The sequence below is a fragment of the Trachemys scripta genome, chromosome 8 (assembly GCF_013100865.1).
Source record: "Trachemys scripta elegans isolate TJP31775 chromosome 8, CAS_Tse_1.0, whole genome shotgun sequence".
NCBI classification, from domain to species: Eukaryota; Metazoa; Chordata; order Testudines; family Emydidae; genus Trachemys; species Trachemys scripta.
Genome location: NC_048305.1, coordinates 30420421 through 30445251, shown reverse-complemented (window position 1 = coordinate 30445251; position 24831 = coordinate 30420421). Strand labels below are relative to the sequence as shown.

The 24831-nt window shown below is 40.3% G+C and overlaps 1 protein-coding gene across 2 annotated transcripts in view; it reads right to left on the bottom strand.

Moving 5' to 3' along the window:
- The window catches only part of DOCK2 (dedicator of cytokinesis 2), a 494284-nt gene that overhangs the window by 98238 nt on the left and 371215 nt on the right, over positions 1 to 24831 (bottom strand). For both annotated transcript variants that reach the window (XM_034779264.1, XM_034779265.1), the window contains exon 30: positions 2491 to 2569. In XM_034779264.1, coding sequence (XP_034635155.1) covers positions 2491 to 2569 — 79 coding nt within the window. The remainder of the gene's footprint in view (positions 1 to 2490; positions 2570 to 24831) is intronic.

The following is a 24831-nucleotide window of genomic DNA, read 5'->3' as shown; positions in this document are numbered from 1 at the left end:
TGCCCCCTGATACGTTCTGCAATCTGTCACAAATATTTAATTTGCTTTTAGGAAGAACTGACAAAGTAAGCAACAAATATATGCCTCAGATTAATCAGGTGATGTGGCAATGATCAATTACAAACTGAAATTAATGTAGTAGCTTGATGTGCCACTAGGAAGATTAGATTATAGGTTTCATGTTGGGTCAAACATGAGAGGGATTTTCACTAACAAAATGAAACATTTAGGCTAGTGGGAAGAACACACTTTTCTTATTATATCAGTGGTCAGGAACTGTATTAATGTCACAGATGTGTACATGTAGTAAGCTAGAGCTTTTCAGAGATACACAATAAGTAATGAGATAAAGATATTCCCACCTGGAAAAGCCCTATTAAATGTAATAGGAATAAAACTACCAAGGTGATAGAATTGTATTCCTGCTATAAAAACAACAAGGAGTCTGGTGGCACGTTAAAGACTAACAGATTTATTTGGGCATAAGCTTTCGTGGGTAAAAACCTCCACTTCTTCAGATGCACATGAAGGAGTGAGGTTTTTACCCACAAAAGCTTATGCCCAAATAAATCTGTTAGTCTTTATGGTGCCACCAGACTCCTTGTTGTTTTTGTAGATGCAGACTAACATGGCTACCCCCTGATATTTGATTCCTGCTATAGAATTCCATTTCTCTAAAGTTGCTCATAGAAGCCATCACTGTAATAAGCAAATATTTGTATGAGTTATTTTAAACATTTTATTATAATTGTTATTCTTTATTATATTCTCTAGGACTTTTCTAAGGGCTTACCAGAGCTGAACCTGTGATGTGTCCCTTCCACGTTGGTGCTCTATTTACTTTGTTTTAAGTTACCCTAGGGCTGGCCCTTGCCTATTGTATGCAGACATGGAACCTTCATTCCACACAGTGCTGTGTCAACCTGGATCAGGTTCCTTCACCCTTAATATACCCCTTTATACCCCTCTCATGCACTTTCGTACCCTTATATCCCTCTTCTTAGTAGTTAATTGTGATTGAGGGGGCTTCTCCTCCAGCAGGGAAGAACACTCCACTGAACTCCTAAAATTGGTAAGCAGGAACTGGCACCTATATATAATATTAGAGACCAGAATCACCAAGAAGCATAACCTTGCAACATTAATAGCAAGTTTAAAATGCACTGCCCTGTAAACACTGAGGAAAGAGCATGGAGGTTTCTCTGAAACCCATATTATGCTGCCAATCAGTCAATGAACATGCTGCAGCATTATAACTATATATAATTTCTGCACACAGGCATTTACTTACAACTCCACTTAATACAAAGAAGGTGCAAGTGTAATAAACTTTAAAAGCTGTAGTCAATTCCACGTTTAAGGGATTTTCTGTCTATGTAAAGAATCAAATTTTATTATGCAGCATTCATTTGCATATGGTGCTGACTTATTATACTTTAATGTTAGTTTGGAACCCCATAAACCTGTTTATTTGCCCCAACAGAAAGCAAGATGAAGCATACAGTACAGTACTATGCATAAAGTCACCAGCCATAAAAATAACAATTACATTAATATTTCTTCTTCACCATTACAGCACTAAGGCAAAGGTGCTTAAATACTAAAATGAATGAGTGAGATATAAAAATTTAGATAGACCAATTGATATTAAAACAAGTTGTATTTAAAGCAGCTTCTGAAAGAATAAAGGACAGTGCTGGAAACCAAACAAAAGAAATAAAAATCAGGTTAGTGTAAGAATAAAGATTAAAAATAAATGTCTATTGCTGGAATAGTCTAGGAACCAAAACAGATTTGAAGTGTGGTTTGTCTCTGAAGGTCTATTAAAGTGGCACACCATAACATTCCACGATCACTATGCCTCAATGATTTCCACATCAAATATGTTCAGTTCTCATGGACAAATATGTTCTAACTACCATTCCTGAAAACTCAGTCTGGGATCTGAGAGTCATGCTGGGAATTATATTTACTTCCCATGCATCATCACCAATAACATTTTCAGATTAAATTATTTCCTTACTGGAGGCCTAAGCCTGCACCATTGTAGTCAATAGGTATTTTGCTGTTGATATGAATGAGCGTAGGATCCAGCCCTTATATCTATGCAGCATCACTTCAAATTATGCCCTTAGTTACCTTTGTGTAATCACATCTCCTTTTGAACTATGTCCCTAAGTACACATATGTGAAGTCCTCTTTTCTTTTATAAGTTTCCACAATTGCAGCTGAGTGGAATATATTAACCAATTCCATTGACATTGCACAAGAAGAAACAGAATCCAGTCGGCTCTCTCCTAACTGTGTCAGTTCAGCACAGGTAACACAAGTAAAATATAATGAACGGGTATTTAGTTACTAAACCAAACAGATGTGACAATGACTACATTCAGAAAGCACATCTAGGTGCTATTTGTACATAATCACTCCTCAGAGGAAAACCACTATTTAAGGAAATCTTGCTCCACAAAAGGGTAGTTAAGTACATACCTGTACTTCAAAATCCATATTCTCCAGAAATTTTTGGTTCATGGTTTCAGCAAATTTGTTGATCGCTCTCAAAAACACTCTAAAAAGAGAAAAACAATGGAATAAGTTTATGGATGTAATCTTTGGAATGATATCCTAATCATGTCTGATAGCAATTAAAAGCTCATTTATTTAAAGAATGACAAAACTGGAAGTAGCAAAAGTCACACATCTACAAAATACCACAAACTTCATTCCTTGGAACAGCACGTCATTTAAAATACATTATACTTTGTGAAAGTGTTTCATTCATTATTTGACTGTCAGAAGGTTCCTCAATTATGTTTTCAATATAAAAAATTGGACAATGTTATTTCTTTGTTCTGCTGAACATTACAGTGAACTGTAGAAAACACACAGTATAATAAATCTTTCATACACAATTTACCTTCTATGTGACAGCTATGCTTTGTTTACAGAAATGTTATTGCTTTCCTTTCATTGATCTGTCAGCCAGAAATACTCAAACCTTTTGTGATTATAAAGGTGGTTAGCTCATTAAGAATATAAGGTATATTTTCCTAATTAAAATATACAGTGTATAGCTTGTTGATTTTCCTACAGAATCTCATGCTTCCTCACAGTTTCTTCTGCAGGTAGATTGTAATACACACTCTAAACTGACTTAATACATTTTATTTTTTGCAAGAAACTCAAAGGTCAGAATCTGTTATTGCACACTAGGTCATAAGTCGAAGAGCTAGGAACATAGCACCTTTTCCTAGTACAATGCCAGGTTAAAAGTCATATTTGGAAAACAAACTTCCCCCCCTATCTCTGTAGATTACTAATAAAACCTTCAAATTAAAAAGTCAGTCAACTGTACCTCTCATTATTTATGATATTTGTTTATTTTATGCACTTCATTCAGCTTGGAATTTGAAAATAAAGTCATCTATTTGACTTTAGTTTACACCTAGTTTTTGGTCATTTTAGTGATGTCATGCAGCAACGTTTGGGTTGCAGTTAACCTTTACTACTTTAAAAGTATTATAGGAACAGTGTCTTTATTTGGTGCCTTAGTTCTGGTAGACATGAATCCCTCCTCATCAAGGAATGAATTTAATATGCATTATGTATGATGCAAGGACTGACTTAGGGGTCTCACCTTACACCTCTCTTCTTCTCACCTCACTTTGTTTCTCTATAAGGGTGGGGATACTGATCTCTTGATGACCTGACAGACCTTGCTGTTTGCCAACAGGAATCACAAAAGGGCAGTTACAGGCCCATCCAGGCAGGGACTTGCACAGTCCCTTGCAGTGGGATGGATTCCAAGGGCTCCCAGTGGGAGCAGGGGTGATTCTTACTCCCTTGCTGATTGTCTACAGGGTTCACTGCCTGACATTGGGGCTTGACGGGGGAAGAGGTACCTAGTCATTTGTGTTAAAAGCAGTGTTGTTCTTTCAGTTTTATGTAGCTATTGTTTCAGGACCTCGTGATGATACAGATCGGATTTCTCTTGCACACAGAAAGGGAATTATAATCACCGTGTTTGAGGTCAGGAAAGATTTCCCACTCCCTAGACCATCGTCTAAGCTATTATGGATGGTTTTGCTGTGGAGCAACCTGCAGAAAGCATCTTGCAGGACCATAGGGCTGATGGGCAGGTGCCCAAGACTCGGGGTAGGCACTAGATCACTCCAAGATGGGCTGGTAGCAGCCCTAGTTAAGAACAATAAGACAATTTGCTCAGAACAACAGAAATGCATTTTCAAGGTGCATTTATTATACAAAGACTGTGGTCTTTGTTATTAGGGTTGAACTTGACTGGCCAGAACCCCTCTCTCTAGGAATTGATGGCCATTGCATCCTTTCCCAAGGCAAAGGGCTTGAGAGTAGGAGTGCTACAGACCTCTTGGAGAGGTATATAGGGCATAGATTGACCCTTACTATCATGCAAAAATATAGCCCTCTCACTCTGCCATCCCTAATGTTGGTGGGGTTTTGCAATTTGTAGGTGGCATTCTGGGCATCCTACTGGAGTCCAGTGCATTATGATTCTTTAGGATTTGCAGGGATGGTGCAGTCTGAATTATTACAATTCCCTTTCACACCAACTAGCTAACCTAGCTGTCACAGGCATCTTGGTCAAGAACTCCCTTCGGAACACTCAACAGTGTGTGGATCTGCATGTTGGGCCCATGTGCCTTTAAGCTTCTGTTGGCAGCCTGTCTGGCACACTTTCTGGCACAGACTCTGTTTAGTACCCTTTCAGGAAGTGGGACTCTGCAGCCCAGCTGTCTTAGGACCCAAGACCAATGCTGAACCCCTTCATGCCTTCACAGAAGCTGAAGTATACCTGCCCCATACTGCCAACTTTGTGGGGCACTCTGGTTTATAGTTTACCTCAACAGGGACACATGACATATGAAGCAATCAAACAGCCTTTGCACAAGGACTTCTGAAACACTACTGTTTATTTTAAACAGAGATATACAGATCTAAGTAAAACAATGAACACCAGCTACATCATTCCCTGCCCCAGTTTCCTCACCACTGTTGAGCATTCTTTGAGATATGGATCAGTGTTATTTCAGGGTTCTGCATCCCCTCTATTCCAGCTCAGGGCTTCTCTGAATAAAGGGTGTCCCTGCAGTCAGTACCCTTCAGCTCCAGCAGTCAAAAAGGTTTCCTTCCATCAGGAAATCTGCCCTTTTTAGTCCCTCTGAGTCCCTCCCTAACTTCTTAATGTTTGTGTTTTTAAACAACTGCTCTACCACCTCCAAATCTTTGTTCCCTTCGGGGTATTTTTTCACTCCTTCAAAACCTAATTCTCTGAAGCCAAATTGAAGAAATCTTGTTTCACTTAGCTATAGCCAACCCATTGTTCAGTTCAGGCAAGATCTATTCAGATGTTGATGGTCTTTAAGGACCACCCTATTCAGAGACAGTGCTCAAGAGCTCTCCCTGTCTCCTCAGCACAAGGAGTAAGAGGCAAGAATACAGTAAGGAAAATAGGGGATGAAACATTCAGAGAGTTCATCATCTCAAAATTAATAAATTGCATATAGGCAAATTACTAAAATTGTCATGCTGTCTAACTTAATTAACTAACCAAGATAGCCATCAAAATAATCTACTTAAAAATGCTTGACAAGACTGTTGGATGATGCTTGTTTTCTTTTTATCAATCGTTTAACTATGCTTAAGAAGGGCTAGGGATGTAAAGGAAAACACAAGGAAAGTGTCTGAAAGATATACTAGAAATGGTTTGTGAGGTACTTATTAACCAATTAAAACTACCTGATTATAGTAACATAGTTACAAGGCCTTATACCGTATATTCTGACTATTCTTCATCAGTTTCCTTTTGTAGGGCACCTCTTTCACACTCAGGGCCATTTTCATCTGGTACATTGGAGTAACACATTTGCAGGAAATATGCAATATCTTCATGCTGTCAAGTTTGAAATACTTCTCATACATTTGTATTTTGCCTTGAGGGTATCTCTGTTATTGGCACTCAGTGAGGAGACTTGACTTCTATGTCTGGCTCTGTCACTGTGTGAACTATGGCAACTAAGAATGTCTAATGCCTCAGTTTCTCCTTTTGCAGAAAAGGAGATATTACTTAACTACCCCAATGGGGTTCATTTGAAGCTAAACTTATGCTTGTAGAATGCTTTGAGATCCTCAAATCTGATAGTAGAGGCAAGTATCATTTTAATTATTGTTATCAGTATATTGCATTACAGTGTAGTGTGGACTAATGGATTGACCTTAAGTCTAAGTGAAGAGAAAGTCAAATTCAATCCAGACAAAAGAAAAAAATAGCTTTATTTTAACTGACAGCAGAGAGAAGATACAGAGAATTAGAGAGTACTCAAAATGCACTTCATACTAGCTGAATTCAGAAATAATTTCAAAAGAAAGTCGTACCCTACCATAACTCATGTTACTCTGCCTCCCTGACTGCTCACTGCACCTCTTCTCTTCTCAGAACCTGGATCAGTAGTCGCCAAGTCTGCGTTCAGGATTGAGAATGCTCAAAGGGCAGCATCTCAATTTCCGAAGCAGGATTCTCATTTAATTGAAATGACTTTTCCTTATTAACTTCCCCCTCAGACTCTTAAATTCTTTGGAGATTCCACTGATTTTCATCACTCAGATCCACAAAAACTGTTCTTGGAAGTGTTTATGTACAATAACTTCTCCATAGATATCTGAGAGCTATGAAACATGCTCCTGACAGTATTCAATGGTTTTGGTGTAGGATGGCTAATTAAGACTCTACTCACTGACAGAATAGATATATATTTCCAGAATTTTTCTCCCATACCCTGGAAGACACCGCTTCTACATTACAATTCATATCAACAACTTAGGTCTACAGGCCTGTGGGTGACCTTCATCAAGGCCCAAATTTTTCCTTTGCACCAAGCCAAATAGCTGAGCTTAACTCAGGGGATAAAAAGGGAAGAATCATGCTCTGATGTTCCTCTGTGGTGTTATCTGGACCAGTGAGCTGCTAGGTCACTCCAATCCTTGATTCTGGGAGCCAGCCATACTCTGCTCTGCTGTGAGAACCCCCCACTCCTGGGCTGTTCACACACAGCCTCTAGCATGTAAGCTGCTCCTTGGATTGTGCAGCAGAATGACACTAGCCAATATCTTCAGCCCCAGACACAACCCTAGGAACCTCTGCCTTGCAGTGCCCAGTTATGCCTTCTGGATGCTGCAAGCTTATATGAGTGTGTCAATTTAACAAAAGAAATAGATATGTACCAGGCTTGTTATCCCAAGGGGAGTCTCTAGCATGCTTCAAACCAAATGCACTGCTTCCGATAGAATAAACAAACAGATGTATTAACTACGAAGATAAATTTTAAGTGATTATAAATCAAAGCATAATAAGTTGGATCTGGTCAAATGAAATAAAAGCAAAACGCATTCTAAGCTGATCTTAACACTTTCAGTGACCTTACAAACTTAGATGCTTCTCACCACAGGCTGGCTGGTTGCCCTTCAGCCATGCTCTCCCGTTTGATCAGCGCTTCAGTCACTTGGTGGTGATGTCTGTAGATGGAGGTGGCAGAGAGGAAGAGCACGGCAAAATCTCTCCCTTTTATCATGTATTTTCTTCCCTCTTGGCTTTCCCCCCCTCCTTCAGAGTCAGTCCAAAACTGATCAAAGGAAGGGGAGTGACTCACTCGAGAGTTCAACAGATCCTTTTGTTGCTGCCTAGGCCAGTGACTTATGTTCCTGTGAGGGTGGGCTGGGTTTGTCCCATACATGCCCTGATGAGATGTGAACTGCCTCTCTGCTCTTGGAGAGTTTTTGCCTGGGCTTGTTTCAAGCCATGAAGACACATTTTCAGCCTCATAACTATATACATGAAATTGTAACCTATAACATTACTGTAACAACAATTCTCAGTGCACCATCAGCCTTCTAAAGACACCCAGCATGACAAACTTTGCATTGGATACCACACAATCATTTTACAAGGATGAACACGGGGGTGCTGGGTGTTCCCCCAAGGCACAGAGTGTCATACATGACCTTCAGTTTGTAAAGTAACAATGAAGTTATTCTTCAGCTACTTCTGCCACCTTGAAGCTTCAGTAGCTCCAGCTGCTCTTGCATCCCCAATTTGCAATGGCTATGTCTGGTAGATACACACACCATTGGATCTATTGGTCTCATCTATGTTCCTCCTGAACTCTGAGTGGCAAAGTGTTGTAGAACAGGCAGGGGATTCACATCTACCACACAATGGCCCTTTTCTTCCCCACTGCTGTGTGCTCTGTCTGGGGACCTCTCTAACTGCAAGATTTAGGCCCTAAATGTTAATAGCCCTCTCTAAGCAAGACATAAATATTCTAAACACATAATCAAATGATAGTCATATGTTGAGACCTCTGTAACAATGCACCTTTTGCTCCTTCCTTCCAACATTTGACTTGTGAAGTTAATAAGTGGTTTATTTATTATAAAGAATAATGTATAGATATTTAAGCACAATTGAGTCTGCACATCAGATACTGAGATGTCTATCCTAAATGGCCTAAACTGGATCTGCAAATAACTGCATGCAACACCAGGGACTAGCCTGAAACTCTATAATTCTCTTAAAGATTGATTTCAGAGTGTGTCTTTGACAGAAACTGGAACACAGGGGCTGAGAGGAACAAAGGAATATTTCCCTACTTATAGGCACCACTTTGTTTATCAACTAAATACAAAATGCAAAGTACTCTAAAGCTATTACTAGAAGCTGAAGAATCTCCATTTAATCTGAAAATCTGAACATAACCCCATCTTTAGAAGAGTAAATCATGCATATGAGAATCCAATTATTCTAATGGTTATCATTCACCTTTAGGCAGCTTGGCAGAGTCAGCCTCTTAACTTCCACTTCTGGAACTTGCTTCTGGGATACAAGGCCATGGCCAGAATTTTAAAAAAAGAGGTCCTGAAGTTCAGCTTGAAGTCTATACATAGGCAACTAGATAAGGGGACTGGTTTTTCAAAGTGCTGAGCACCCACCAGCTCCCGTGGTTAACACTACTTAAAATCAAGCCACTTATTTAGATGCTTGTATATGGATTTAAAAGCTGAAAGTTAGGGCACTTTTAAGATCTTGGCCCACATCTAAATATTTCCTTTAAGAACATCCCCAAACTTGAGACATGATTTTATACTTTTACTAAAGACTGGAAAGGGATTTCTGCCTGCCACTCATCAAGCCTTTGTAAACATACTCCATTCCTAGTGGGGTCCGCTTCCATGCTAGAGTTAATATTTCAAGTGTTTTTAAGTTAGCAGACCTATATTAGAACTGGAGAGTTCATTGTTGTATGCAGTGTTGTTGTAGCTGTGTTAGTCCCGGGATATTAGAGAGACATGGTGGGTGAGGTCATATCTTTTATTGGACCAACTTCTGTTGGTGAGAGAGACAAGCTTTCGAGCTTACACAGAGCTCTTCTTCAGGCCATTGTTTGCATTCTGCAATAAGCAACCTCGATGCCCAGACACAGGCTGAATTCATTCAGTTCAGTATTTATTAGTATCAAACTTTGCTGTATCTTACCAAACTGTGTAATCTATAATGATACAAAGATCTTTGTAGATGTATTGGCAATCAGGTGCAATACGTACTGGATAATCTGAGCGAGGGGAAACAATGTTCTTTTTGTACTGTTCACTAAAAGATCATATAAAGAAGCTGGAAGACTTTTGTTATCACTGAGTGTGAAAACCCACTGAAGACTTAAAAAAAAAAATACTTTGAAAACACAGGGCTCATTCCTGAAGATCTTAATCACATTCCTCTGGAAGAGACCCATATTAGGTCCAGACAAGTCTGCTTAAACCAAAATCATAAAGAGCACTTGGCTTTGTGCATGGTACACACCATAATGTTTTTCTCCCGATGACTCGTGTGGCCTAGGAAATCAAGATAAGTTTTGTTATATTAAGACTGAGTATACATCAAGCTTAAAAAAAAAAAGATTTTAAAGGAGTCTTGGTAGCTTTAATTTGGCTGACTGCAAATGCAGAAAGCTGTCCAATCAGCACTTTCATCAAACTAATCCCAGCTCTAGCAGCCAACGTGGGTTTGGAGAGAGTTGTCATGCTCATGCTCACTTGGTTCAATGAGGTTGCTATTTTGAGGATTTCTTTTGAGCTTTGGCTGATGAGACCTTACCAATATGACTATGCACATAGATCAGAAACAAGCAGGGTTCAAAAAAGTAGTCTCAGATTCAGACTTTTAGATCAAAAGGGACCATCCTGATCTAGTCTGACCTCCTGCACATTGCACGCCACAGAACCTCACCCACCCACTCCTGTAATAGACCCCTAACCTCTGGCTGATTTACTGAAGTCCTTAAATCATGATTTAAAGACTTCAGGTTATAGAGAATCCACCATTTACATTAGTTTAAACCTACAAGTGACTCATGCTCCATGCAGCAGAGGAAGATGAAAATCCCCAGGGTCTTCGCCAGTCTGACCTGGGGGGAAAATTCCTTCCCGATGCCAAATTTGATGATCAGGTGGACCCTGATCAGGTGGACCCTGAGCATGTGGGCAAGACCCACTAGCCAAACACCGGGGAAAGAATTCTCTGAGCCCTGCCTATCTCATCACCAGTCATTGCGGATATTTGCTGCTAGCAGTCACAGATTGTCTACAATGGCATGTAGCCAGTCTCATCATACCATCCTCTCAATAAACTTATCAACCTCAGTCTTGAAGCCAGTTAGAAATTGTTGCATTGAGGCTAGCAACTCCTCTTCCTGTCACACATCACATGTGCATAAGTGGTTTATATTCTTCACCCACGCTCAGTGAAAGAGAAAAATATCTTACAAGATTAATTTATACTCTCACTTGCCTGTTTCATACCTCCACTGCCTTCTTGTGTGTCCTTTTACAAAGCCAGGGTAAAGCACGTGTGGCTTTTCCAGGAGCTTAAAAAAAACCCTTGACCCAGCCCCAATCCCAGCTGCTTATCATGGTCGGTGATTGAAACAGCAATCACAAACAGCAAGCAAATTGAAACAGGAACTTAGAAGGTGCACTGGATACAGAATGAATAAGCAGTCAGTGTGACAGAGGGGAGATTAAAACAGACATTTACTGCTTCAGTGGACAAAATACAAAGCAGTAGGAAAGAACCTGAGAAACTCAGAGAAAAGTGAGATGAAGAAAAAAAAACCTGTGAGAAACTTTGGGAGATGACGGCAGTAACCAGCTGACAACAGCCTGCCACCGAATCAGAAATAGACAGCAGTACAAGATGGGCACATAGCTATGAATGTGAAACCTACCATATAGACACAGATGACTGATTTATCAACTTTGGCAACACTTGTCATGGGAATAAAATTACTGCATTTGAATGGACTGTTTTCCTGGTGGGCTAATCCACTCCCCTGCTACCTGCTAAAGACACAACTTTTGAGGCAATGAAAATGTTATCACTTAATAGTATTTATCCCTTTGTCTCAATTTAGTATTTGAATAGACAGAAGTGTAGTAGTTTTCTAATACTGCAAACTGTCAGTTTCCTAAATTCACATTGGCTCTACCTGGCCTAAGAAATTCTGTCTGAATAGCTTAGTCAAAAATGAATAGCGTCAGAATATCATCTACCCTACTTCTGTGATTTGTTTCTGCTATAAATTGCTTGTTATGTACAATTCATTCTAGATTATTAGTAGAGCACTTATTTGCAAATTCAACCAAACTAATCTATACTCTACAATGAACCAGAGGTAATCTGACAGCAGTACAACAAAGTGTGCCTAAAGAAACCCAAGATGAGCGACTGCTTTGATGCAAAACTACAAAAACCAAAAGGTGGAGGCTTCTATTAACAATTTATTTGCTTTACCATCACCACCTCAGTTTGTGGATTCTCCTTTAATATTTACCCAAAGTGATATTTTCAGTACAGCTTATCTCCCTTATAGACACCAAAATAAGGTGGCAAAACTGCTCCTCACACTGGTGCTGAACTCTTTTGAAAATCTGTGCATTAAGAAGCTTGATAACTTGAAAATATAAATGCCTAAGGAAGCTATCATAATAAGCCAGGGAGCAACTAATGTGGTTTGATAGGCATTTTCAATTATTCACCTGTATACTGTGTCCCTTCCCACCCCACTGTGCTCCTGTCTTTTGTATGCTCCTACTAACAGTTTATGTTTTAGGGACATCTTGAGTGAATCCCTTCCTAGAAATCACACAGTGCCTTTTGCTGTTGCCAGATAAAATTAGAAAATAAAGGACATAGGGCCAGAACCTGAGATAGTATAAATGCATGTAGATTCATTTAATTCAATGGAGTTAGGCTAATATATGCCAGCCAGAGACCTGGCCCATACTTTTCAACCCTGACAAAGGCTTGGACTGCTCCTTCTGATAGAAATACCCAGAGAAAGGGAGCCAGGGGAGGAGGAGTAAGACACTCTATGGGTCTCCTCTTGTGGTGTTTCCTCTGAATGTTTGCATGGGAAGGAGCAGGGCTAGCCCTTTGAGGAAAAGCAGCATGCTATGCCCCTATACCCTGAGGATCCACCCACAGCCATTCACACAGAGCTCTGTGCCACTGGTTTCAGCAGGGCCGGCTCCAGGCATCAGCTTAACAAGCAGGTGCTTGGGGAGGCCAAGGGAGAGGGGCGGCACCTGCGGCAATTCAGGGGCGGCAGGTCCCTCACTCCCTCTAGGAGCGAAGGACCTGCAGCCGAACTGCTGCCGCCGAGCACGGCTTTTATTTATTTATTTATTTATTGATTGATTGATTGGGGCGGCAGAACTGCTGGAGCCGGCCCTGGGTTTCAGCACCTGCTGCAGCTTGCCCTTGCTCCAACATTAATGGGGTCACTATATTCCAGGGGAGTAGGCATCAGCCCGTGGGCCAAGAGATCTGGATTCTGATGCTAAACTGCTACATGACTGCGCTGGGTCATTCAGCATCTCTGAGTCTCAGTGTTCCCAATGTGAAGTGGAGGTATTGATTTAACGTTTGTAAAAACTTTATAGATATAAGCAAAAAGCCAGTCAGTGGCTTTCCTAGAAGTCATTTTAATGTCACTTGAAATTTCACTGGCATTGAAAATGCACATATATCTGTGATTTTTTTTTTAAATCAGTTTGACTCAGTCCTGGTAATTCAATATCTCACTGCTTGAGCTTTTTGTAAATATAGATTATATACAAAAAGCATAAGGGAAATACTTTTTTATACTATTCTATTATTTTTATTTAATTTTATCCTGAAATATATCAGTGTCACATATTTGTTTCCCTTCAGGGAAGGCATCCTCTCTGATAAGAATATAAAGGATTACAAGCACATATGTTTCTCTCTTTTCCTCATTTGTATTTTTGTTCACCTATGGTTCATGCAAGAAGGTGCTTGATCCACTTGACTTTGCTAGTTAAAAAAAAAAGGAAGCGATAAAAAGAAAGTGTTGAGCTTGCAAATAGTTAGCTTTCATTTTTCACCTTGAGGCACAGAGAGAACTGTGCTTAGGGAAGCTAGAAGCTAACTACTTCACAGCAGATATTGTGGTAGCACAAAAGAGGTTATAGTGAATCAGCAGATTATGGCTCACTAAAAAGACAAGTGTCAGATGCATAATAAGTCTAACAATTGTCCTTAGGATGCTGCTTTCTTTGTAAATGAGAATCCTATATGGAAATATGACCAGCATACTTTAGCCTCCAAAGGACTGTGAACACTATATGGGTCTAAAGAAACTATTTATAGATCTCAGAGTAGCAGCCGTGTTAGTCTGTATCCGCAAAAAGAAGAACAGGAGTACTTGTGGCACCTTAGAGACTAACAAATTTGTTAGTCTCTAAGGTGCCACAAGTACTCCTGTTCTTCTATTTATAGATCACTTCATTTCTTGGAGACTAAGATATTGTGTTTGCAGCACTGATCCAAAACATTGCACCAAAACTTCAGGGAGGAATGATCCAGTTAGTAATTAATTAGCTAAAATTACATAAGACTTGTTCTACAAGATTTACCGTATATGAGAAGTTATGGATAGTGACGTTGCTAATCACTTAGCTAATCACTAATCCTTTATTGTGGTGAGACATTTTGCAGGCATAGGTACATGTATCTGTTGGTTTGGACTGTTAATTATTTATTGGTCGTGTCTGTAGATGTCTGTGTATATTTGTATATTTGTAATATATAGTTATTCTGAAGACTGGCAAATAGCAAATAAAGACCTCAGGGTGCTTTACACCAATCAAGATAGCCAATATATCAAAAATGTCATCCTTTTAAAATCAACTACATTCCAAAGATTGTAGGTCTTCTGCTAGAATTATTAAACGTAAAGGCAGAGGCCTGTATGGAAAGATAATATTTTGTTTTTACAGCTTGACAAACTCAGCTGCTGATTAACCACTAGAGCAGTTGCCAGAAGTTGATCTTTCACTAAGACGTTCAACCCCAAGACCTAACAGCAAGGGCATCCCAACAAATGTCATCTACAAAGACAGGATGTTTGTCAGTGAAAAGAGGTGTCTCTGGGAGATTTCTCTCAGAGCTTTACATAAAACCCAATACCTTGGATTGCAGCCAGAAGTTAATACAGCCATGTTCTGCACTGGCTATGTAATATAGAACAGCTCACCCCATTCAAGAGGTGAACTGCTGCAAGGAGACGGATTTGGGTTCTTTGTAAGCAGGTGATCAGATAACATGACGGGATGAGTGCTGTATATGATAGGAAAGAAGCTGAAATAAAGAACACTGCAGTGTTTGATGCTACAAATTATTGTAGCCAGGCTCATATAATGGAGAAATAATTGGAGACTTACAACACCAATAGATGAAAGAACCATCATATGCCACAGCTCCCACCTGTGACTCAAGAACAGCAACGCATTAAGATGGACTTACAGACCACACTTATTCCTCTAGTTGCTATTCATCAGCATACTCTTTTCCAGACCAAAACTTAGCCAATTTTGTCTTTTCCAAGTACCTCCTGTACTGATAATTGAAGCCTCGTAGGCCTACCCCACATGTGATCTTAACTGTGGAAAAGTGGATACAAATTTATAAAGTGTCACAACAACATATAAAAATAAATGCTGATGGGAAAAGTTGTACAAGGGAAACAGATTGAATTAGTCCAGATAAAAAGGCCTACTGATAGAACTCAAAGATGGCGTGAAGATTTTGTCTGGTAAAACAAGAAAAATGTGGTACTGGAAATAAATGAACCAAAATTTATGCATCAGAAATTAGCCTGATTTGTGGATAAAATAATGAGAGGATGGGTTATTTAGAGGTCTTAAAATAAAGAAGAGACTTTGAGTGGGGCCCTCCAACTGAGGAATTCCTGGAGGAGGGGGAAGGTTTCTGCTTCAGCCTGGGGAATTCATCCTTCACTCGTGGATTTTGAAAGTCATTGTATCATCATGAAGCCCAGACCCAGCCATCGACGCTGCACCAGCAGAAACTTCAGCCAGAGACATCTGACTCTAGCTCCTCTTTCCTTGTGTGTTCCTTTCTGCCCCCACTATTGTTCCCATCCTGTCTCTCTCTCTCGCTCTCAGCATTCCGTTTGATCCTGTGGTCAATTGTGCCAGCACAATGGGACAGAGGGCCCATCCTGCTCTGCCCAGCCTGAGAGAGACCAGTGAAAAAGTCTGGCTCAGCCAACGAAGACTGTATGTTTTGCATCACTGTGTCAGCCTGTGACCAAAGAGGTAGATAAAAAGCAATGTCCCCCACAGCCCAATGTACTACACATTAGCCAGGTCTCAAAGTGGCTGACAAACCCACGTGCAGTGCTTGTGATTTCCAGCCGTGAGGTAGCAAATAAAAGTCAACGCCAAAGACAGTCTTTGCTTGTCTCTTCTTTCCTCATTTGTGTTTGTCTTGTTTTGTCATCTAGGAAATGGAACTGGAGTTTAACAACAATCACAACAGCTCTAACTCACTCACTCACTCCTCTTTGCCCCAAAAGGACAGTTATTACCATCTTCGATGCCACCTAAGAGAATGTCTAATGGGAGGAGGGTTTCCTTTTAAAAATACGCTAAAGGAAAGGGGAATAAGAGAAATTGTTAAAATGAAAACCTTACTTTCCATTTCAAATTCTTTAACTATTTTGCCTTCTGTTTTTGTACATTAAATAAATGGTTAAAGGGATGTTTAATAGTATGTTTGCCATGGAACTAAGAAAACCAAGGTCTCCGTATACCAAACCTCAAACTTGTTGAATACTCTTTAATGTTAGACAGTGACAGGATCATGTCAACACCTTTGACCCTCTGGGGGCATTTCTTTCATCTACATTAATGCAACACTTCCCTTTAGGAAGACATAGAAATAGCAATATCCGGGTTTGATGAAAAGGGGTTACAGAGCTGAATGTTATCTACTATTGGTGACACCATGGACCAAAGTATCTTCCTAAGTGTTGTACATACCCACCTTGAATAACAGTGATGAGAGGGATCTCTAAAAAGTCAATGAATGTACACTGATGTAAAAATGGCGCAAGAACAAAATCAAGCCAAACATTCTACATCCCAATCAATGCCTATTTACTTCTCCTGCATTGTAACACAAGGAAAGTCCCAGTCTGATATTCAACCAGATTCCCAGGTTATGAATGTCATTTGGGAAGAACCAGCATAAAGTCCATAGGCTGCCTAGAAGGCCTCCTTGGGTTATGCAGAGCAACTGTGTGTGTGTGTGTGTGTGTGTGTTTTAAACCTCGCTTACCAAGGTCACTGCAATGAAAGCATTTTTTGACATGCAACTCATCTACTTTAAAAAAAAAAAAAAAGAAAGCAAAAATCTGGCAGCTAGAACCCTGTTAAATGGGGCTTCATGCAAAATTCAACAGGGATAATGAAACTGTCTTTACGCATTTTAAAATGGATATTTCAACAAGTCTATTTAACAGTTTAAAGCATATTTGCATGGAGGTGCAAACCAGAAAAGAGACTGATCTGGCTGAATGTTTAGCTTCTTTGTCCCTCTTCCAAAATGATGGGTACTGCCACCATGAATATTGTTACTTCCCAAAAGACATTACACTCAAACTTGACTGGTAGTGCATGTGTGATATCATACCTAGCAGCACCATGCTTCCAGGATTGCATTTCTTGGAACATAACAGACTGGAAGACTCACTGTGGTTGTGCATAACAGTATACTCATTAATCTCAATATATCTGAGGGCATCCTGCCAGCATGAGTGTTTTCTATTAGGTCCCAGTTTATAGGCTAATTGCCTTATGTAACATGAAAGTTAAAGCATATTTTATTAATAAACTAAATCAGGATATATAAAATCTATTCATCCATAACACACTGGAAGCTTTTCCCGGTAAGACCTGAGGCTTACAGTAAGGGTGTATGGGGGGGAAGAGGGCAGTAGGCTTTTCTTTTTCAGAATTTAAGCTTTCACTTACAAAGATGGTTACAAAGAAACGGCCACATATAAATTGATGGAGAGCTGTCTTCCTGAGTCTGAAAGCTGACTGCCTCTGCAGCAGAGAGACATTAAACTTCTGTTTTGTTTCCTGGCCGTTAGTGCTTTCTGGCATACTGTCAAGCAGCATATTAGTTTCCTGATGTTCCTACCAGGGAAGGATCTGAAAAGCAGGCACTGGACTTAATCGTGAAGGAGGAAAATGCAAATGCAAAAAAAAAAAAAAAAAAAAAAAGGTGGGGGGAGAGGGGGAGTAGTGGTAAGGGTATGGCTCTGTAGACCATCCCCTCCTTTTGTCAACTAGAAGGGCTTAGGAGAAGGGTCAAGTATCAGACACCACCTCTTTCTTCCCTTCCAACAACTGGAGAAGAGTTGGAGTGGACGGAGGGAGAAAAGTAACCAGTTATATGATACATGGAGCCCTCAAGCATGGTCCGGAGCAGCACCATGTTATGGAAATCCCAGCACACTCCCACTTCTCAACTGCTGGAGACAGGGTGGGTCTGGGCTTTTCAGCAAGGTCCTACCCACCTTTGACTGCTTCTGAGCTAAGCAGTTTAGTTCTCCAGTTCTAAGGCGTCCGGTAAGGCCTGAATTAAAGCATCTCACCATTTTCATAAAGCAGGTGTTCAAGTGTAAATTCACGTGGAAGGTGCTTGAGAACTACAATCAAATCTTCCAACACAACCACCACCAACACTGCCAGACACACTGTTACCTATGAGACTTTTTTCAGGAAAATGACAAGGAAAAGCCATTGTGGAATATATATTCTTTGGCATTGAAAGAGCATTTGCAATAATAGAGAAATAATGGCATTTAATCAAGAAAATTGTTTTTGTTTTGCTGTGTTTTTTGTCACATAATAGTGACATTAGAACTACATAAACCCACATCCAAGGATGAAGGCCAGGGTTACAATTTTGCATGTGAGCAGTGGAAAGTGACTGAATTTAATAGAACAGCTCCAATTCCTTATTTCTGGAGATTTGTGTTTTTAATGATCATCTGTACCTGTTGTTTAAGAAAAATTTTATAGATTAAATCTGCAAAGTTCTGCAATATGCCATAAGCCATTATATGAAGATGACCTTTGACCCTTTAGAAAGTTCAAGCAGTTAGAAATTCAATTGTTTTTTTGTTTGTTTCTGTCATCTCTCTCGAGGGCAATCAAAAGCTTTTGGAGGAAAATCAGATCAATAGAATGAAAAACTACTGAACATTAGCTTGACATTATTGTATGTGAAGGGTTGGCCTTCTAAATTCTGTCCACAGCTGCTGTCTTCAGTTAAGTAAAATTCCTTCACCTACATCTTTATCACCAAACCATATTTCCACAATTTTCTATCAAATGAATATATCTTAACCTCTTTAACATTTCTTTTAAAAGCAATAAAAAAGGAAATATTTACAACTTACAGCAACTTTCTTTTTCCATTTTAACCCACACTTTAGGATTAATAAAGTGATATATAATTTTATATACTGTAGAAAGTAATAAAATAGATTATAGTTCAGCCAAGTATTGACACACAAGCTTGTCTGAATAAACCAAAGTTACTTCCATATTTTAATACAGAAGGGAAATTGTTACATGTAATTGACCTAAATATCTTTTCTCAGGTCTTTTTATATTTTTGTAAATGAAGGGATAATGTCACTTTAAAAATCCCCCTACTGTTACAAGTGAAACCTCAGACTGCAGTACTGCTAAATTTAGAAAAAGTATACTCTTTCCCCATTGTGTTCTCTTTGTGCACTTTATGGAGTCAGATTCACTATTTCCTCTGTATACTCACTTTACTCTATTCCTGTGCATCTTTAACACAGAAGAGAAGAGAATATTTTTAAAAGAATAGAAAATGTAGTAAGACCACCTTAAAAAAGTCAGAGATAGACAGGAGGGCTTAGGGGAAGGTGTGGTAAATGAAACTACTCAACACTTCTAAAAAACTTTTTAGCTTTCAAGTTGACAGTACCCTTTTAAGCAATACATCCCTTTCGTTTCACTTCTCCTACTACAACTGAAGTTTAACTTTGTGTTTGAGAGAACAATTTTTCCACTCTCCCTGGCCACTTTGTCAAATACTCCTTTCCTCAAAATATAACCCTTACTTCCCAAACTAATATTTCCCCAAGGCAGCCTGGGGCACATGCTTTAAGCATGACTTATGGTGTCAGTGTAGAATGGGTTAGTGCTCTCACTTATTGAGCTGCGACAATACTGGAGAAGGATAAAAATAGGTCCCAGCAATAAATGGCATTGTCATGTGGAGTGTTGCTAAAGGATCCACCCATAATCGCTTAGTCCACCCTTGTTGTAGCACCTATAGCAATTACTCATGTGATTCAAGGTGCAATAGTGGAAGAAGATAGTTACCACAGAGAGGATATATTTTCTATTCGACACTTGAGCTGGTCAAAAATATTCATCACAATCACACAGATTGACAAAAAATCTATTCGGTTTTTCAACCAGTTCTAAGTTACAACCAATTGATGGCAAGCATGGGTATGTCTGCACTACCCGCCAGATTGGTGGGCAGCAATCAATCCAGCGGGGGTCGATTTATCGCGACTAGTCTAATCAACTTCCAAGCGCTCTCCCATCGACTCCTGTGCTCCACCTCTGCGAGAGGCGCAGGCAGAGTCGACGGGGGAGCAGCAGCAGTCAACTCACTGCGGTGAAGACACCACGGTAAGTTGATCTAAGTACATTGACTTCAGCTACGTTCTTCACGTTCTTCCTCAGCTTTTGTAATAAAGCTGCAATGTATGCGAGATGTGGGAGCTGGAAGTCTTCAAACTATTACAAAACAGCATCTTAGTAGAGAAGCAGCTATTTACAGCAGCTATAATGAATAAACTCAGCAACTTCCCAATCTGTTTTTTTGAAAACACCTGTAGTTAGACCTGAGCCAAGCCTTCCAAGTTTTAGCTGTAAAAAGGCTGGGAAACATTTTACTTAGGACCTCTTTGCAAACCTTGAAATTGTACAAACTATGGACAACCTGTTTTATTCAATGGCTAAATCTCACTGCAAACTGAACAAGTTTGAGCTGGATGAGTCATGCATGCATGGTGTTTAATTGGAAGTAAGGATAGATAGCAAATGTGGACTCAGCTTGAAATGTAACTTGAATTTCAGCTCCCCAGTATTTTTAGATTTCTGGGTAGTGCCAAGAAAGTTCAAATCAGGTTCAATTGCTAGCTAGTTCATGAACACAAAAAACCACACTGATTAATCATGGCAAGGACTTGAACCAAGGCTGATTTCTTGTACTATTGTGGATAAAGTCAATTAAAGTCCATCTCTCTGACAGTTTCCATTTCAAGCCCATGTGAGCAGAAAGAGGAAACACAAGCACCTCTTCTGCTGCACCCCCAGTAACAGGCTTCTCCTCTGTCCCCCACCTCCTGTTCCTCTCTACTCCATACTATCTGTATGGATTTGGGAGGCTGCCAAGAGGACATGTGTACCTTTAAAGTGGCCTTCTGAGCAGCTGAGAGGTATATGAGTGAGAGGTACAATATAAAATGATATCAGTATAATGTGGCAGTCCGTAAGCCATCTTATTTCTCTCTATACTCATACCGCATACCTAAAAATTACAGTTTCTAATAACTTATATCCTATGACTACAAATGCCATTCTCCCACCTCAATGGGTGGGGGAACTTGAAGGGGCTGGGAGTGAAAGGGGACAGCCCCAGCAGTGAGGGAGGGGGACACTCAGTGAAGAACACCAAGTAGCTCCTCCTCCACTTTCTGGCACCCATTGGCCAGTTGGGAGGGGGAGAGGGGTGCGATTAGCCAGCATTTCCCAGCTCCCAGGATTTAAGCTGGAGTGGAGGCCACGTGGAGGCTCTTTCAGCTCCATTCCAACAGCCCCACTGTGCTAGTAATGGGAATCCAGCCCGACAGATGCTGCCTGTCTAACCGATCACCCATTTGGAGGTCAGGAGATACATTTTCTCCCATGAACCAATTGGCAGAGGACAGGAGAGATTTTTCACTTTCCTTGCAGCACCTTCAAGCCACAGTGAGCTAAGCAGGAATGTGCTTAGCACCTAACTGAGGTACTTGGGTGAATTGTTACAGCTTGCTGCCAGTTCCCAGTAAGATTTAGAGCAGGAAATGAACAGACACCAGAAGTAAAAGAGCTGGGATTTTGGTGATAAGCCTTGAGATCATAGGATAGGGTGAGACACGGGGGGCCCTTAGGGGCTGAAGTTCCCAACCTTCTGCACCCTCTGTCCCCTTCACAGGGTTGGTGGGACTCAAAGCAAACTGAGTCCTGAGGGTCAGGCTGAGAAGAGCCTACCCTGAGTTACGGGTTATAAGTAGGAGGCGTGTAACCCCAGCACTGAAACCATTTAAATGCCTGGTATTGGAGTATGGGTGATAGGTAGGTAACACCCCTCCTCTATGGTTAAGTTTAATGAAAGTTGCAGCCTGCCGCTTAAAATCCATCCACATGCTTTGTCCTCATTTTGCTGCTGTGTGCCGATGAAGGGGAATAAAATGCTCATGCAAACCCTAATGACTTGTAAAAATCATGCATTAAACCAGCTTCACTATAACAAAAACTAATTAACTAATTAAATCTAGCATGGAAGGAAAACTCCCAAAAAAATCAGCTTAGATGCTTATTCAGTTCTGCTGAGAACTCCACAATCTAATTCCACAAAGTTGTCCACCATTCAGCAAGCCCTGCAGAACTGCACTCCTACGTCATCTTCTTGAGAAGAAAACCAATGGCCTGATTCTCTTTTCCGTTCTCAGTGGCAGATGGAACCTTTGTCACCCTGGTGTCTACACTTGCCGGACATCCATTTTTGGACTAGAGCACCTGGTCCAGTCAGCAGTGCAGTGGGGCTAAGGCAGGCTCCCTGCCTGCCTGGCTCCACGCAGCTCCCAGAAGCAGCTGGCATGTCTGGCTCCTAGGCTCAGGAGTAGCCAGGAACCCCAGCCAATGGGAACTGCAGGGGCGGTACCTGTGGGCACGGGCAGCACGCAGAGCCCCCATCCCCCACCCCCAGGAGCCAGAGGTATGTGCCGGCCACCTGAGGTAAGCACCACCTGGAGCCTGCACCCACTCACACCTTCCTGCACCCCAGAGCCCCCACCTGCACCCCAAACACCTCATCCCCAGCCCCACCCCAGAGCCCGCACCCCTAGCTGGAGCCCTTACCCTCTCCTGCATCCCAACCCCCCATTGAAAGTGAATGAGGGTGAGGGAGAATGAATGATGGACGGGGGGAGAGGGGGAAGAGAGAAAAGGGCAGGGCAAGGGTGTTCAGTTTTGTGAGATTAGAAAGTTGGCAACCCTACTACCAAATCCTGAGATGTCTTGGAAGTGGGAGCACACTACAGCACTGAGCAGCACAAAAATTATAATTATTTGTATTGTACTAGTGGCTAGGAACCCTGCTCCCAGACCAGGTACCTGCTGTGCTAGGCACTGTACAAACAGAACAAAAAGACAGTCCCTGTTGCAGAGTTACAATCGAACTAAAGATTACTGCTGACAGTTTTTTCTATCTTCTGAACTGGATCAGAGAGCACATAAACTGCAGCCATTCTGAGAAAATGGAGTCAGAATAGTTTCTACAAGCCTGTTGACCATATCAAGTATACCTGCCATTTATGAAATGTGTATGAATACTTTGTATCCTATGTGACCTATCGCAGCCAACCAACTTACCTCAAAGTTCTAAGAGTAATAGAAGAGTTGGCTATAAAAATCTTCTGTCAGCCTAATAGCAAACGCATGTGTGAAACATTACTACTGCAACAATTTATGAAACTGCTCTAGTTTTGAGAATGTTTCTTGAACTCAGACCCATTTTGAAAAGTACATGATTCATTACAAATATTTTGCCCACCTCTAATACAATGCACATGGTCAATGGCTATGTTTGAAATGTTAGAAAGGAAATGTGATTCACAGAACAAAATGTCTTACCAAAATTATAAAATATAATTTGTTGCAGAAAAATAATCTGAAGATCAAGAGCCTGTGCACCATAATAATCTAATCTCCTGTGGGCTGTAATACTTTGATCTTATTTCAGTTGTTGGGTTTAGTGTGCAAGTGCAGGTTTCTTTTGGTGGACTTTGATATACAAGAGGCCAAACTAGATTTGAACTCTATGGCCTGGTCTATACATAAAGCGTAGGCTGACATAGGTATGGCTTTCAGGGGTGTGAAAAATCTATACCTCTGAGAAACATAGCTATGCTAAGCTAATTCCCAGTGCAAACACAGCTAGGTCGCTACCGCCACTCAGGAAGGTGGAGTTCCTACAGGAATGGAAAAACCCCTTCCCCATCACACTATAGGCTGTGTCTTCACAACAGGGTTATGCTGGCAGAGCTATAGCACCGTAGCTATGCTGCGATAGTCTCCGTAGTGAAGACATGGCCTGTGATTCTCTGATCCTATTCTCCCCACCTAGAACATTTTGTAGTCTGTTATAAACTTACAAAGTACACGTAAATGACTGCACAAATTATAAAGCAGTGGAAAACCAGGCCCAAATCATTTAAAATGTCTTGTTTACTTTGCATATGAGAAATAGCCTATTTGTCAAGTGGTTGCTCATTGTTCCCTTTCCATTTCCTCAGCAGGTCTAACCTGCACACCGGGATTTTGGGGAAATTTTTTTTTAGGATTTTTAAGAACTAGCATTGTTTTAACATTTTATACCTGGGCTGCTCATCTTTCAGTTACCCAATGCAAAACAGATTTGGGAAATTAAACCAATTGAATATAAAAGTATGGAGGTTTATGCTCTTGGTTGTTTTTTTTAATGAATCAAATAAATAAAAACACACCAGAACACTTCTAATTGGAACATAAATTCTAATATAAGCTTTAAGGCAACAAAATACAATTTTCCCTTGGCTGTTAAAACCAGGTTGGTGGTATTAAATTAAAGAAACCCATAAATATTATGCTCTGATACTTTATTAATATTGTCAACAACTAGTTTTGTTCATTAGCAATTTTACTTTTACCCAAGCATTCCCCTTGCCCATAAAACCAAATATCTTGCATAACAACTTGTCATAGAAACTAACCTGTGCTGAAAATATTAGTTTTTCATTGTGATTAATTAATTAAAAAAATATTTTAAAAAAAATCAGCTATCTTGTGGATGACACAACTTTCATTTTCAGATGAACTATGAAAATAAATCACCAGAGCTTTTGTACAGTACAAGAATATTCAAGACCTTACATAAATGATAGCAATAAAAGTGCTGCGGGACATCACTGAATGGAATTCTGATTGATGTGGGATGGAGTGCATTGCATTGCAGGTAGTAGTGTAAAACATAAATGCCATCCCTAGTTA